Source organism: Galleria mellonella, unplaced genomic scaffold, assembly GCF_026898425.1.
Source record: "Galleria mellonella isolate WM207_F2 unplaced genomic scaffold, CSIRO_AGI_GalMel_v1 utg28, whole genome shotgun sequence".
Taxonomy (NCBI): Eukaryota; Metazoa; Arthropoda; class Insecta; order Lepidoptera; family Pyralidae; genus Galleria; species Galleria mellonella.
Genome location: NW_026442064.1, coordinates 4,530,484 through 4,543,426, shown reverse-complemented (window position 1 = coordinate 4,543,426; position 12,943 = coordinate 4,530,484). Strand labels below are relative to the sequence as shown.

The 12,943-nt window shown below is 31.3% G+C and overlaps 1 protein-coding gene across 4 annotated transcripts in view; it reads right to left on the bottom strand.

The window, feature by feature from the left end:
- LOC113520341 (disco-interacting protein 2) overlaps nucleotides 1–12,943 on the bottom strand; it is a 146,772-nt gene that overhangs the window by 109,835 nt on the left and 23,994 nt on the right. For all 4 annotated transcript variants that reach the window (XM_031911431.2, XM_052895475.1, XM_026905656.3 and 1 more), the window contains exon 2: nucleotides 5,891–5,968. In XM_031911431.2, coding sequence (XP_031767291.1) covers nucleotides 5,891–5,968 — 78 coding nt within the window. The remainder of the gene's footprint in view (nucleotides 1–5,890; nucleotides 5,969–12,943) is intronic.

The window sequence follows — 12,943 nt, the reverse complement described above, 5'->3', positions numbered from 1 at the left end:
CGCACTATTTGTGCTAGCACTAAACCTACGTCTATAAAGAACGGTGGGAACTCTTACGTAGGATAATTTCAGGATGTAGAAATTTATACATTTATTGCCAAGTAGAGAGATTTTTATAAGGGGCATATATACAGATCAAACTACTTTATTACTTTGTCATAATAACATTAAAAGTATATTGACCACAAAGTACTTACGTAGTATATTAGACTTACTAAACGAATTAATTACCAATCAAACCTTTAGAAAGTATAAATATCTTATACATGATACGCAACCAGATGCCATGTGTCTACATCACATACATATGTATGATGAAAAATATTCATTTACAGATATGCATCTATATCTCAATATCATAAATATGAAGTCAATGTTAGTTCTTGGCATCTTAACGGCTCAATTAATCGTCATAAAGTAAATACGTAGTATTTAATATAGCGAAGAACATAGGTTACTTTTTATTCTAATCAATCTCTACATTTATAAGTTGTCAGCACAACTAGTGAAAGTAGTTTGTAAATGTATAAACAGACATAATAAATAGTCCTATTAATTTACACACACACATTATATATATATATATATATATATATATATATATATATATATATATATATATATATATATATATATATATATATATATTAAATGCATATTTATATATTAATATGAGAAGCAAAAATTTTGTACCTCTTTAAGAAAATTGCGCGGACGGAGGTGTATGAAATTTTGTACACTAGTTTATATAGAGAAGAGGTGCAAGATGCTAATATTTTTTTTTGAAATTGTGCTTAAAAAACACATTAAATAAATTAAAAAAATATTCAACACACTACCATGTATTTGAACCACACACACATATATACTCTTTTGTTTACTCTTAAAGCATGTGGTCAAATTAAGAATAGATTAATATTGTCTTTAATATTATTTGTCTATAGTCTTACTGAATATCAAACATAACCATAATAAATTCGTTTATTACAATATATATTATGATCGAATATCGACCACTGGGCGACCACTAGTATATATAAATATGGACTGACTGATAAATTAATAAAACAAAATACAATACACCAATGCTAAATATGGAAAATTCTAAACGAAACACTATATGAAGTGTCCTAATTTTCAACTTTTATGGAGATATGACACGTGCCCAGTTGTGGTACATTTATGGTTTTTTATCGCACTGTAACGGTATGTGTATATATCTATCTATATAAATAAAAAAATAAAGCTTATCATTGGATAAACTTTAGACCGATTTGGCTATTTTTTTAATGCTTTTAGAATTTAGTTTGATTAAGGATAATGAAGAAAAAAATTCCAAAAAAGAAAATTGAGTAAACTGTCTGTGGAGTCAGCTTATATAACAAAATATAATATTTGATGATATTCATGCACTTTGTGTCAATAATACACACATTATAAAAGTAAGTACAATATATAAGTAGCAAAAAAGTTTCCCAATAAACGTATAAGACCTCTACTACAAAGCTAACCTACTGAACTTTACCAAAATCATGCCTCAAGTGAGCCGACCTTCAAATTTATAGGTTAAACTTTTGACCTGAACCAAGTTCACTGACTCGACCCCTGAAACGTCTGTCATATTAATGTTGTGACATTCAAGTGAACTTTCAGTCTCGATCTCGTTGCAACTAAATATTATAATACTAATAAAAACGTAAAAGGAAAAACAATTGTGTTTTTATGCAATTTGAAAAAACTAACAAACGGTCGGTCCATCTGATGAAAAATGATAAATCAATTATCACATTGTACCCCTCAAGCGTTGTGAATCCTGAGGGCCTCTTAATAAGCATATTGAACTATTATATATTTTTATAATAGTTCAATATGCTTCTTTGATTAAATTATTTTGTTCTTTTTTTTTCTTTGTATAGAATAATAAAAAATAATTATTATTAATGGACACAGTTTTCCACATATATGTAAATGATCTAATTTGATAAATTTAACAACAATATTCAAATCAAAGAAACAACAAAAAGAAGCGTAATTTTGTTCCACAAAATAATGACCTCAATCGTGACATTTTTTTATGGAACCAACCAAATCTCATTAAATATATATGGTCATGCCCTAATCAAAACTTTTACTTTTTAAATTAAGTGAAAAAGAAATATAGGATAAAGGTTTTTGACCACGCATATCGACTTGACAGCCATTCCAAATTGTATAAAAAAATCAATTCGAAATTGTTCGCAATCAGCAAAGTTTAGAAACTACATTTCATGCGGGAGAAACCAGACAGTGAACATCTGGGGTCGCGTCGGGATTCAATTTGGAAGTTTCTTAAATTGATTTGAACGGGAGTCATAGATCTCATTTGTGTGAAGTATCGTCCGCGCCGTCTGGGGCCCTTACATACGACTATTATTGATTCTCTTTCTTTAAAGTCCTATCTCTAAAGACGTGTTATCCGCGGACAAACATTATAGTTTGTTTCGATAAAACTTAATAAAACTGTAACCAAGTTTTGTTGAAATTATCGCAAAAGTACTTTCTAAATAAACATAGTAACAAAGGTAAACATTCGATCAATTACTCGATTTGTACTTCTACTATCAGACATGAAAAGTCCGTATTAAAGTCGGTAAAATTATTTGTTTACATTTACGTTTATATCCATTGAAATAGACTATACCCTTGTAAGCTGTACTTGCACAATACGTGTTTTTATTATACAAACAAACTGAGAGTGCACTTGATGGAAAGTGGTAATAGTCATTTATAAACATGAATAGCACCATGGATATCAAAGAATATACTGAGACGCCCGTTACCATGGGTAGCCATTCCTGAGTACTACAGTGTTAAATTTTTGAACAGTGATAAGTAAGACAGTAATTTCACTGCCATATCTCACTATTCAAGTCAAAACAGTCATGCAAGCCAAGCTACTTCATGGTAGAAACACGAGTAAAACAGAGACATATAAGCGAACGATTTTTGTACGAAATCTCCGTCTGGTATTGCAATTTCAAGCAATTTACTAGTTGTCTGAATAAATTCATTTTACTTTATTTATACTGTATGTGTGCAATAAATTACAATGATTTATAAATATTAAGCAGGCACTTAATTCGGTATAAAGGGAAAAAAATATTTTGAATGCAAAATGCTCTTTAGCTAAATATGTATTAGAATCGGAAATTCCAAATTCTCAAACTATTAGATACCCGACAAGCAAAATTCATATTGCATCAGATTCCCAAAATACCAAATGCCGATACCAAGCGACCCCAAGATTAGATTAATATACATTATACATCCATATCTAGATTTGTAAATATAGAATTTTGTTATACATATACAAGATTTCAAATATGTCGGGTCTCGGATACCAGATGAGTAAATAATATACCCATTTCCTAATATACTGCATTCCTAAACTATCAACGTATCCCGAATATTAAATTGTCGGAATACCAGTTTCTCACGATATACGATTTCATTTCTACAAATTAATTCAAAGATATATTATAAAAGTAAAGCTGGTAATGAAGTTTACTGAATATGTTGTCGCCAAATTTTTTTTTCTTTTTAAATACAATTGAAATAGAAATAAATAATCCTTAATCAAATAGATTTGTTTACAAACTCTTGTAAATCGTTATTTTTTACGATTTTAAATTGATTGCAAAAATATATTGTACTCTATTTTCATTTTGACACTTAATTTTTTTTAAGCATCAAAGACTATGAATCAGAAATTATGTAGTTTAATGACCGTAGAACGTTGGAAGTCCCAAGCAGTTTATATGTTCAACTCCGTATTTCTTTGTAAAAAAAACGTTCAGTTTCCATCATAATATATTCCTTAAATAAGATTTACTCTGTTTCAATATAATTTAATAAAAATATAAACAATTGCGTAAATAATTGACTAGACCATAAAATATTTCGATGTGTTACTAATTTATTTCATTTAGAGAATATTTTAGCGATAATTTCAACATAATTTACCTTTTCATTATTCTATTCTATTCCTTCAAATAAAAAAAGTTAAAAGAATGAGAGCGATTTTTTTTATCTCTGGACTCAACGCCTGTCCAGAAGTTGCCTTCCAATTAAGTGTTAAAAATTTTAGTAGATACAAATAAGTACAGTATATCATTTCATATTCCATTGATGAAATTACTGGCCATTATTTCCTAGTATGATTTTTTTTATTTTCACTCGGCTTTCCGATAAATTTGTTAGATAAATAAATATGATATGGAAATTGCGGTTAACCCATTTATACGGCCCAAGGCTATTTTATTGTTTGCCTATCAATTTATTTCCCTAATAACAACGTTTTATGGTAATGTAAGTTTTATATTTATAATTTCTTCAGTAGTGAAAAAGTGTTTCATCAGTAGGTTGTTGAGTTTAGCACTAAATGGACAATATATTACATTATCACAAAAATTTTTGTGAGTTCATTGAAACTTATTTTCAAAATGGGCAGTAGAAATAAATTGTGGTGTCATTTATTAGATTTAAGGAATAATACGAACACACTTTTGAAAAGGGGGAAACGTACTACACCAAATATTCAGAAATTCGAAATCCCTTACTGATTTCGCACGTAATTCACCCTCCATGAGAGAAGGGTATAAACTTAATATTGTCATATTGGTCACAACTATATGAGTGGATTTTATAAGGGAAAAGTACATAAGCAAGTCGCTCGAATCTAAACTTTTTATTAATATTAAAATGTAAAAATAACATTAGATTATTTATATATTTGATAATATAATAATCTTTTTATAACTGCGAATTAAAATGCTAAAGGAATTATTGTCAAATTGTCAGCAATTTATATATCCTTCATTAATATTAAAATAAACAATAACAGAACAAATTGAATTTGACTAAAACTATATTACAAATAGATAACATGTTTAAATGTTGCCATTACAATATCCAAACTCACTGACCCCAATTATATCATACAATTTTAACTTATATATTATTATGAGAAATAATAAGCGTTCTCGCTTTAAATATCTCGCGCTAATATCTCTTCCATTAATTTAATAAACACCTCATCACGTTCCACCTCGGGCCAAGGTTTCAAAATGGTTACACTTTTTGTACAACGAATTGCACGTAAGCAGAAAAAAAGCTATTCAAAAGAGCCATGTGTCCCGTGTACGTTATGTGCCATTACGACTGTAATTACCAGGTGATAAAGTGTGGTTGGAGTGCGTGTGTGTAACCGACTAACTAAAACCATAATTAAATAAAAACTAAAGATAAATAGGATGAAAATAATCCATCAAATCGTAACCGATGGACGCTGGACAAAACGTTGCCGGTCGGATTAACCGACACTTTTTGTGAGCGCCGGTGAAGGTCGACCTCATTATTTCAATAATTTCAACCGCTCGAGCGATAAAAATTTTTTAATAATGCTTTCTAAAATAGAATTCACATGATCGACTCGGTTCAGCTTCATTTATGTTACTGGCAGTCACAATATCAGTGCATAATTAGGAACAAAATGGGTTCAATGTACTTGTGTTCCGAATTTAAACAGTCGGGGTCCAGATTCAAGATGGCCTCTCCGTTTGACCCTCGTTGCGAAACAGAGCTGGCCAGCGACTGTCCCGATCATTTCGCGAACGTCCAGTGTCCATCGACGACGACCAATTGACACTTGACCCCGGCGACGCTTCTGTCGCGACCTTGGACTCGTAAGTACTGGAAAATTATTAGATTCGACGCGTGAAGTCAGCATTTAATTGGAATTTTGGTGAGGAGCCAGTACTTGCGGTCATGCAGGTGATACCTATATGATTAGTTCAGGCATCAGTGTTAGCAGCGATTTTTACAATATAAAGGCCAGTTTTATTCGGTTTACCTTGAGGCTGTTGTTGTGGAATGTACGGTGTGAGGAGTCGTGTCCGCTTTTTCTCATATCCCTTTTGTGTGATGTCGCCTGCAACAAAAACAAAGATTTGTTAAGTACATTTCAATATTAATAAGAAGACGATTTTTTCATTCAATGTACCTATGTAATACAATTATGGATAGCCCAGATAGAAGAACGATAAATATATGATTCAGTAAAAGCACGTACAGAGGTCTACATTGTTTACTATTCCTAGACAAATAAGTGCAAGTAAAAACCCAAACCTTCTGTAATCGTAAAGGGCTGTGTAAATAAAGGACTTTTGCCTGAGATATATCTTACACGAAGACTTACACGTTGACACATTGTACGACACTCATTGCTATATATCGTTACACAAAAAATATCTTAAGATTTTAAACAAAATATAATGTGGTGATCGTTGTATGTTATCTCTCATACGTTGGCATCCCTAAGAACTACTGTGATATTCATACCTCGGTAGCGTGTAATTTTACTGCTATCTCACTCTTCAAACCGAATCAGTCATGTATGCATAGCTGTATCACGACAGAAATACGAATGGGACAGAGGTACCCATGCTTTTATACAAAGTAAGAAATTGGCGAAGCATGATGAATCGATTTAAATATTTGCCATAAATACGAAATATCGGCTGATATTTTTTATTACACATTATAACTTATAACATATAATAAAAAAAATCGGTACATTTAACTACAAAATTCACTGGCTGGTTAGAAACGAGTGAATAATTTGAATACGCTCTATTTACAGCGCCGCTTTTTAGCATTCGATTGGATACATCTTGGAGTTCTTTGTAACCACATCAATAGCACAGTACAATTCAATGCTCTTTTTAGACATTGGCTACCAACGAATAATTCTTACTAATATTATATGTTATAAAAACGCTTAATAATATTTAACAATATATAGTTCATTATGTAAATGTGATATTAAGCCAATTTATATTTTGTGTAGACTGCAATAAACGTGTTATAATCATCTAACAGTTCAAACAATCACTCATTCACTATGATTATCTCTAATCGTCTTATTTCAGTCAGATTATCGCTCAAGTGTCAACCTTACTATTCTAATTATTAGAAGTAAAAGTATTAATAAACCGGTAGCGATGGTAATTAATGTTTCATATGCCTTTCATTAAGACTTGTAATTAATTCAACTTGAAGATAAGAACATGGATCTCTGAATAGGAAAATGGACATTCAAGTTCGATTAAACGTGCACCGCGTTCAAAAGAATCAGACTCAGATCCTAGAGATTGATATTGATATTGCCTGTGTCCCACTGGGGCAGATAGAAACGATGGAACGCCAAATACTAAGGTTAGACTTTTTCGCTTAATCCACATTTATCAATCTATTTATATACACACTCGCAGATAGATAGATAGATACTCTTTATTGTTTCCTCCAAAAGATTACAATAGTAAACTTATTATATATATAAACAATTGCAAGGAATAATCACAATGAGAAAACAATGGGCGACCTTATCGCTAAGAGCGATCTCTTCTCATCTCAGATAATGGGTACTTTTAATTTGGCCCTTCTTCAGCACGTCGCCTATTTGGTCAATATACGTCTATCTAGAGCGCAATTTTTATTAATGTAGTGATATTTAACGAAAATATTTAGACTAAAAACAAGCCAAGTGCAGATTGAATCAACCACATCGAGAACAACTTTGATAAAAGGGGTAAAAATTAATTTAAAGCGAAATATTAGTAATATCAAATTGTTCCACAAAGTAACAGATACTTTCTGTTTTAAGAAAATGTAGGAAAGGGAATGTAGGAAAAACGAAGGCAGTGAAACTCTGTCCAAAGTAAAAACATTTACCGAACTCTGTTTGAAATTGGTATTCCTTTTATTGATAACATAAAGAAAATACAGACAAATTCTTTTTAGAAACCCCCATAAATTACTGCAAGTATTATTTTAAAAACTTTACTTCCGTTTCAGCTTTTCTTGGTCTTCTTCTTTTGATTTTCAAACAAACCGACAAAAAAGAATCGACAAAGAAAAACGAAAAGTTTTTATAATGACCTTATGTTTAATTTTCTGAAGTTAAAGGTGCATTTATTTAAATATCTCGTCCACCCTATTTTAAATGAGTGGAGAGTTGACTGTGATACCTATAGTTGCCCCATCGATGGTCGACGATCACTTCCTTCTTTCAATAGCAGTCTCAGATCGTCTATCAAGCTTTATGCCCTCTAATATTGCAATATACTCCAAACAAAACAAATAAAACGCTATGAATTATATAATTCTATGCCGTATAGTTTGATTATAATGGTTTAGGATTATGATCTATGAAAAATCTTCAATTGTGGCAAAACCAGATATTTCAATACTAAACTACTAAACGGTTTCGATAACATTTCTATAGGACCGATCTGTAAGTATATCTTTTCAGATAGAAAAAAAGAATTTCCCAAATCAATTTATAACATATTTATGAGATAACAAACATAAAAAAAAATACAAACGATTTAAAACTGGAATGGACTCTTTTATGAGGTCGAGTGAAATGACAACACGTGGGCATAGGCGTCTGTGTTAATTGATAACATAATACAAGATGACCATAATTATAATAAGGGCACAGTTCATTTCTGCCAAGTTTACAAGTTTTGAGTCATATAAATTACGTACGCAGCTGACAAACGAAGAACAGATGTTATTTATCAGTATTGCAATAATAACTATAAACAATTGCATCTTGTTATATGTACTCAAAATAGATACTAGTATTTAGATATATCTATTTATTTACTTCATGGAAGATTAACGGTCTCATTTTAAGTTATGAACCTAAACGGACTAACTCGAGTACTATATCTAATGGGTACTCAGTCGCTTATTCGAAAACTCGATATAACACGGATACACTTTGCAAGTACAAACAGTACTTGTGTATTTATCATGAATTTTTATGTTTCTTTTTTAGTACTTCATATATAATTATTGAACACTTATTAGCTTCATAAAAGTAAATTTTAGAAATCAATAAAAAATCACCCAAGACTGATAAAAATTTGCATATACATACAAGTAAGTACTCCTACTCGAGTACTGATAAAATATTTAGATGCACATACACGTACTCGAGTATTTGTCCGAGTCCCTGAAGACTCGAGTCAGGATTGAGTTATTTTTAATGGGTACCATACTACTTACTGCAGACTTAGTTACATTAAAAATATAGCATCAAATGTCTGTGTTTACGATTAAAAACTTGAGATTTGAATTTGTCATCCACGTCTATTAATTACTAATTACAGGTAGCAACTACAGATATAATGAAAAATTCAATAGGTAAAAAGGGAGACTGGAAGTAGAATACATTTAATCAAACTGTGTATCCATTTATTACCATCCATAGTGACGTTTGTAGTCAAACGCGCCGAAGTTAATAGAAATTTTATAAAAATTTATAACGACACCAAGTTTCATGTTTGCTCCAGTACGCTATATAGTTATTTTATTTAAAAAATTCGTTATAAAATTTTACTTCTTGACGAAATATAACTTGTATGAATGTAAATTATAAAAGAGACAGCGACAAGAAGGCGGTATACGAATAGAGTTAACAACTTCCTACAAGTTTAGAAACTTGTATATCTGCAATTTGACTAGCCTAACTGTGTAAGTTATTCTAGTTAAATAGTTAGTTAGTAGTTATGAAGAAAATGTGGTTGCAAAGGCGGACACATCTAATAAAACTTAATAACTAAATAAACAGACAAATAAAACACTGTACAGCGCGCTTTGTTTTCCACTGCTGACCATAGGCCTCCCCCATAAGCTGTTATAAAGAACAGCTTAGTCAATACTTAGTAATAATTATAAGAAAATTTATAATAATTTTTTATTCAAGTACAACTGAGAAAGCCGAACATAAAACTTGGAATGAAATTGTAAACATAGCCTCGTGCGTTAACCAGCCCTGAGGATTAAGGTTCCATGCATCTATGCTATATAATTACAACTAATAATATTTATTTTACTTTATTGACTATATTACTCAAAATGGTCCAAAAGGCGGGTTAATGCTATAAAACATTCTCTCTCAATCAAGCTTTGGAAAAACAGAAATGTAAACATGCGTTGAAAACTAGTGAAAATTGTTGTGGGTATTTATTAGTTACACAAGTATATGTATTGTCACACAAAATATAATACATACAATGAAGAACTACTACACGTTATGAACATATAAATATACTTACATAAATACAAATATGTATTATAAAAACATACATAGACGATAAGACATTATAATATAAATAAAGTAACAACAGTAATCAAAGGTAAAAATATGAAAATTTTGTTCTACAAAAAGAACTTCAATCTAAGAATTCTAAACACATGCCTATGAATGTTTTTATCATATTAATTTTAAAAAGCAGTCGAATTGAGAATCCCGCCATTTCATGTTTTCTTATGATGTTTAAAAATAGCAAACAAGTTGAGTCCTACCTGATGGAAAGTGGTAATCGTCGCCTATAGACATGAACAGCACCATGGAAACCACAGAATGCAATTTGCTTACCATTCCTGAGGAATATGGTATCATGCCTCTATACCCTATAATTTCATTGCCACTTCATACTTCAAGTTGAAAAGAAGGCCCATCAAATCCGGCCAATGGTAGGCGTCAACCGCTTATCATAAGGCGTAGCCCGTGAATGCAGTGTTTACTATTCACAAATTAGTCAACAATATTATTCGTTTGTTCCACATGCACGCTGATAACATGAGATAAGACTTCTAAGAATGCGTTCGCTATCATTACACACATTTATTTATTTTTTCATTTAATATGGGCTAACAAAAAATTTTTATATCTGTTTTACATTATGTATTTATTTAATACAATGTAGTAATTGAAATTATAAACCACGACCCGACACGGCACAGGTTTGAGTGACATATGTTTTTTATATATTCAACGCCACTTTCAGGTTCACTTCACTTCAATCTGGAACCAACCATATAAATTCACAGAATTTCATTAAAATCGGTTGGGCGGTTTCGTAAATTAGCATGTTGTTAATATCCTTTCAAAGAAGAATTCTATCAGAGAAATATACATTTTCACTAACGAATCATAGGTTGAGAAACGACAAAAAATTGTAAGCATACCAACACGGCGTGTCCTGCTATTGACTTTGTAGACTCATTATTTTTTATTTTATTTTTATATAACTAATATCCATTCAATACGTTTTAAAGCGTGGACAGATTTTTAGTTTTAAGTGCAGCTAATGACTTCGATTTCATCCTGTATAAACTGCCATAATAATTAATTAAGGGGAACTTTGTGAACGATTTCTCTTATAAGCAATTGTAAGAGAAATTACTGAATAAATTCCCTATACCCAGAACAAATACAACTCGACTGTTTCCATATTATTCGAAATAACTCCAGTGTATTCCAACAAAGAATATGCAGTTAACAGCATTGTTGAAAAGAAACTAATAGCATTGGGAATTTATTGGAAATATTCGCAGTTCCGATATTAGTGTACGAGTGTACGATACAATCAGAACTCGCAAAAGCTTTTCAGTAGAAAAAATGTTAAAAAATACTTTTGTACGTTTAAAAAAACATACCTACAGAAGTTTGATTGATTTTTGCAGTTAATAGTAATTTTCATCAGTTAGCCCCACTGAACGCGGTGATTGGACTATAACTCGTTTTGATACTTGACTTAGTCTTGCTCTTTTGCTGTTTATAGTTTTACTATACTTTGAGTATTAATGGAATACAACAGAAATACAAAAATGAGATTTACTTTTATTATAAAAATAATTTCGATTAGTAGTAACATTATTACTATTATTTAGAGAAATAAAACATAAAAAAATAAGTAGACACATTAGATTGAAAAGACTTTAGAACGCGAAATCCGAATCGTAAATTTTGCACAAAATTTTTTAATCCGCCAAGAAGAAAAACTACAGCTTTTTAGAACAAATTTAATGAGATCAACTCTAGAATAAAATCTATCGAATGCAAAACGAAATATTCAAAATAGTTTAGAATTAACTACTGCAAAAATATGAAAAAGTGAATATGCCAAATAAGTTCTGAAAGGAGCGCACAAAAACAATTTAATAACAAAACATTGTCTTTTTTTTTATACAACTTAGAATGGCAAACAAGCTGACGGTCCACCTGATGGAAAGTGGTAACCGTCGCCTATAGACATGAGCAGTACCATGGACATAACAGAGTATACTGTTTCGCCCATGATACCCCTCATGCGTTGCCATTCCTGAGGACTCAGGTGTTATTCCTCTGTACCCAGTAAATTCACGCCATATCCCACCCTTCAAACCGAAACACAGCCATGCAAAACACAACTGCTTCACGGTTGAAACACGAATGGTACAGAGGCACCCAAGCAGTCGACTTTTGTACAAAGTCTCCCTCTGGTATTCTCGTGGTGTCTTTATGAAATACTCCAACAACAATCCTGAATTAGTAAATAATCATCACAAACATATTAACCGTTTACTGTCCAATGCTGAACGTAGGCCTCCCCCTATTGTGGAGCTTTACCCGTAGTTGTCACGCTTGGCAGGCGGATTTGCAACCGAAGTTAGGCTTTGGTGATGTTTTAAGAGAGACGCTGCTGCCCATCCCTCAGCCATTAAGTTCTCTTAGTCGCCTCTTACGACGCCCACGGAAAAGGAGTGGCCCATTCTATGACGGGTCCACATAGCAGAATACGAGAGCAAAATATTACGCAATTGTTTTGAGACGTTATTAAATTTCCGCACACGCATATATATATAACTTATAAGATCTTCGTGAAAAATTAAAAACAATATGGACGATACAAATGCAACCGATTTAAAAAAAAAAACCTTTGTCAATTAGGTTATATTTTTTTCTATGTTTGTTAACTCATAACTCCATCAATTATAAACTTATTTGGAAAATTCTTTTCTTTATCGAAAAGGATTATACTTACAATTCGTAAGTATATATTTCGTC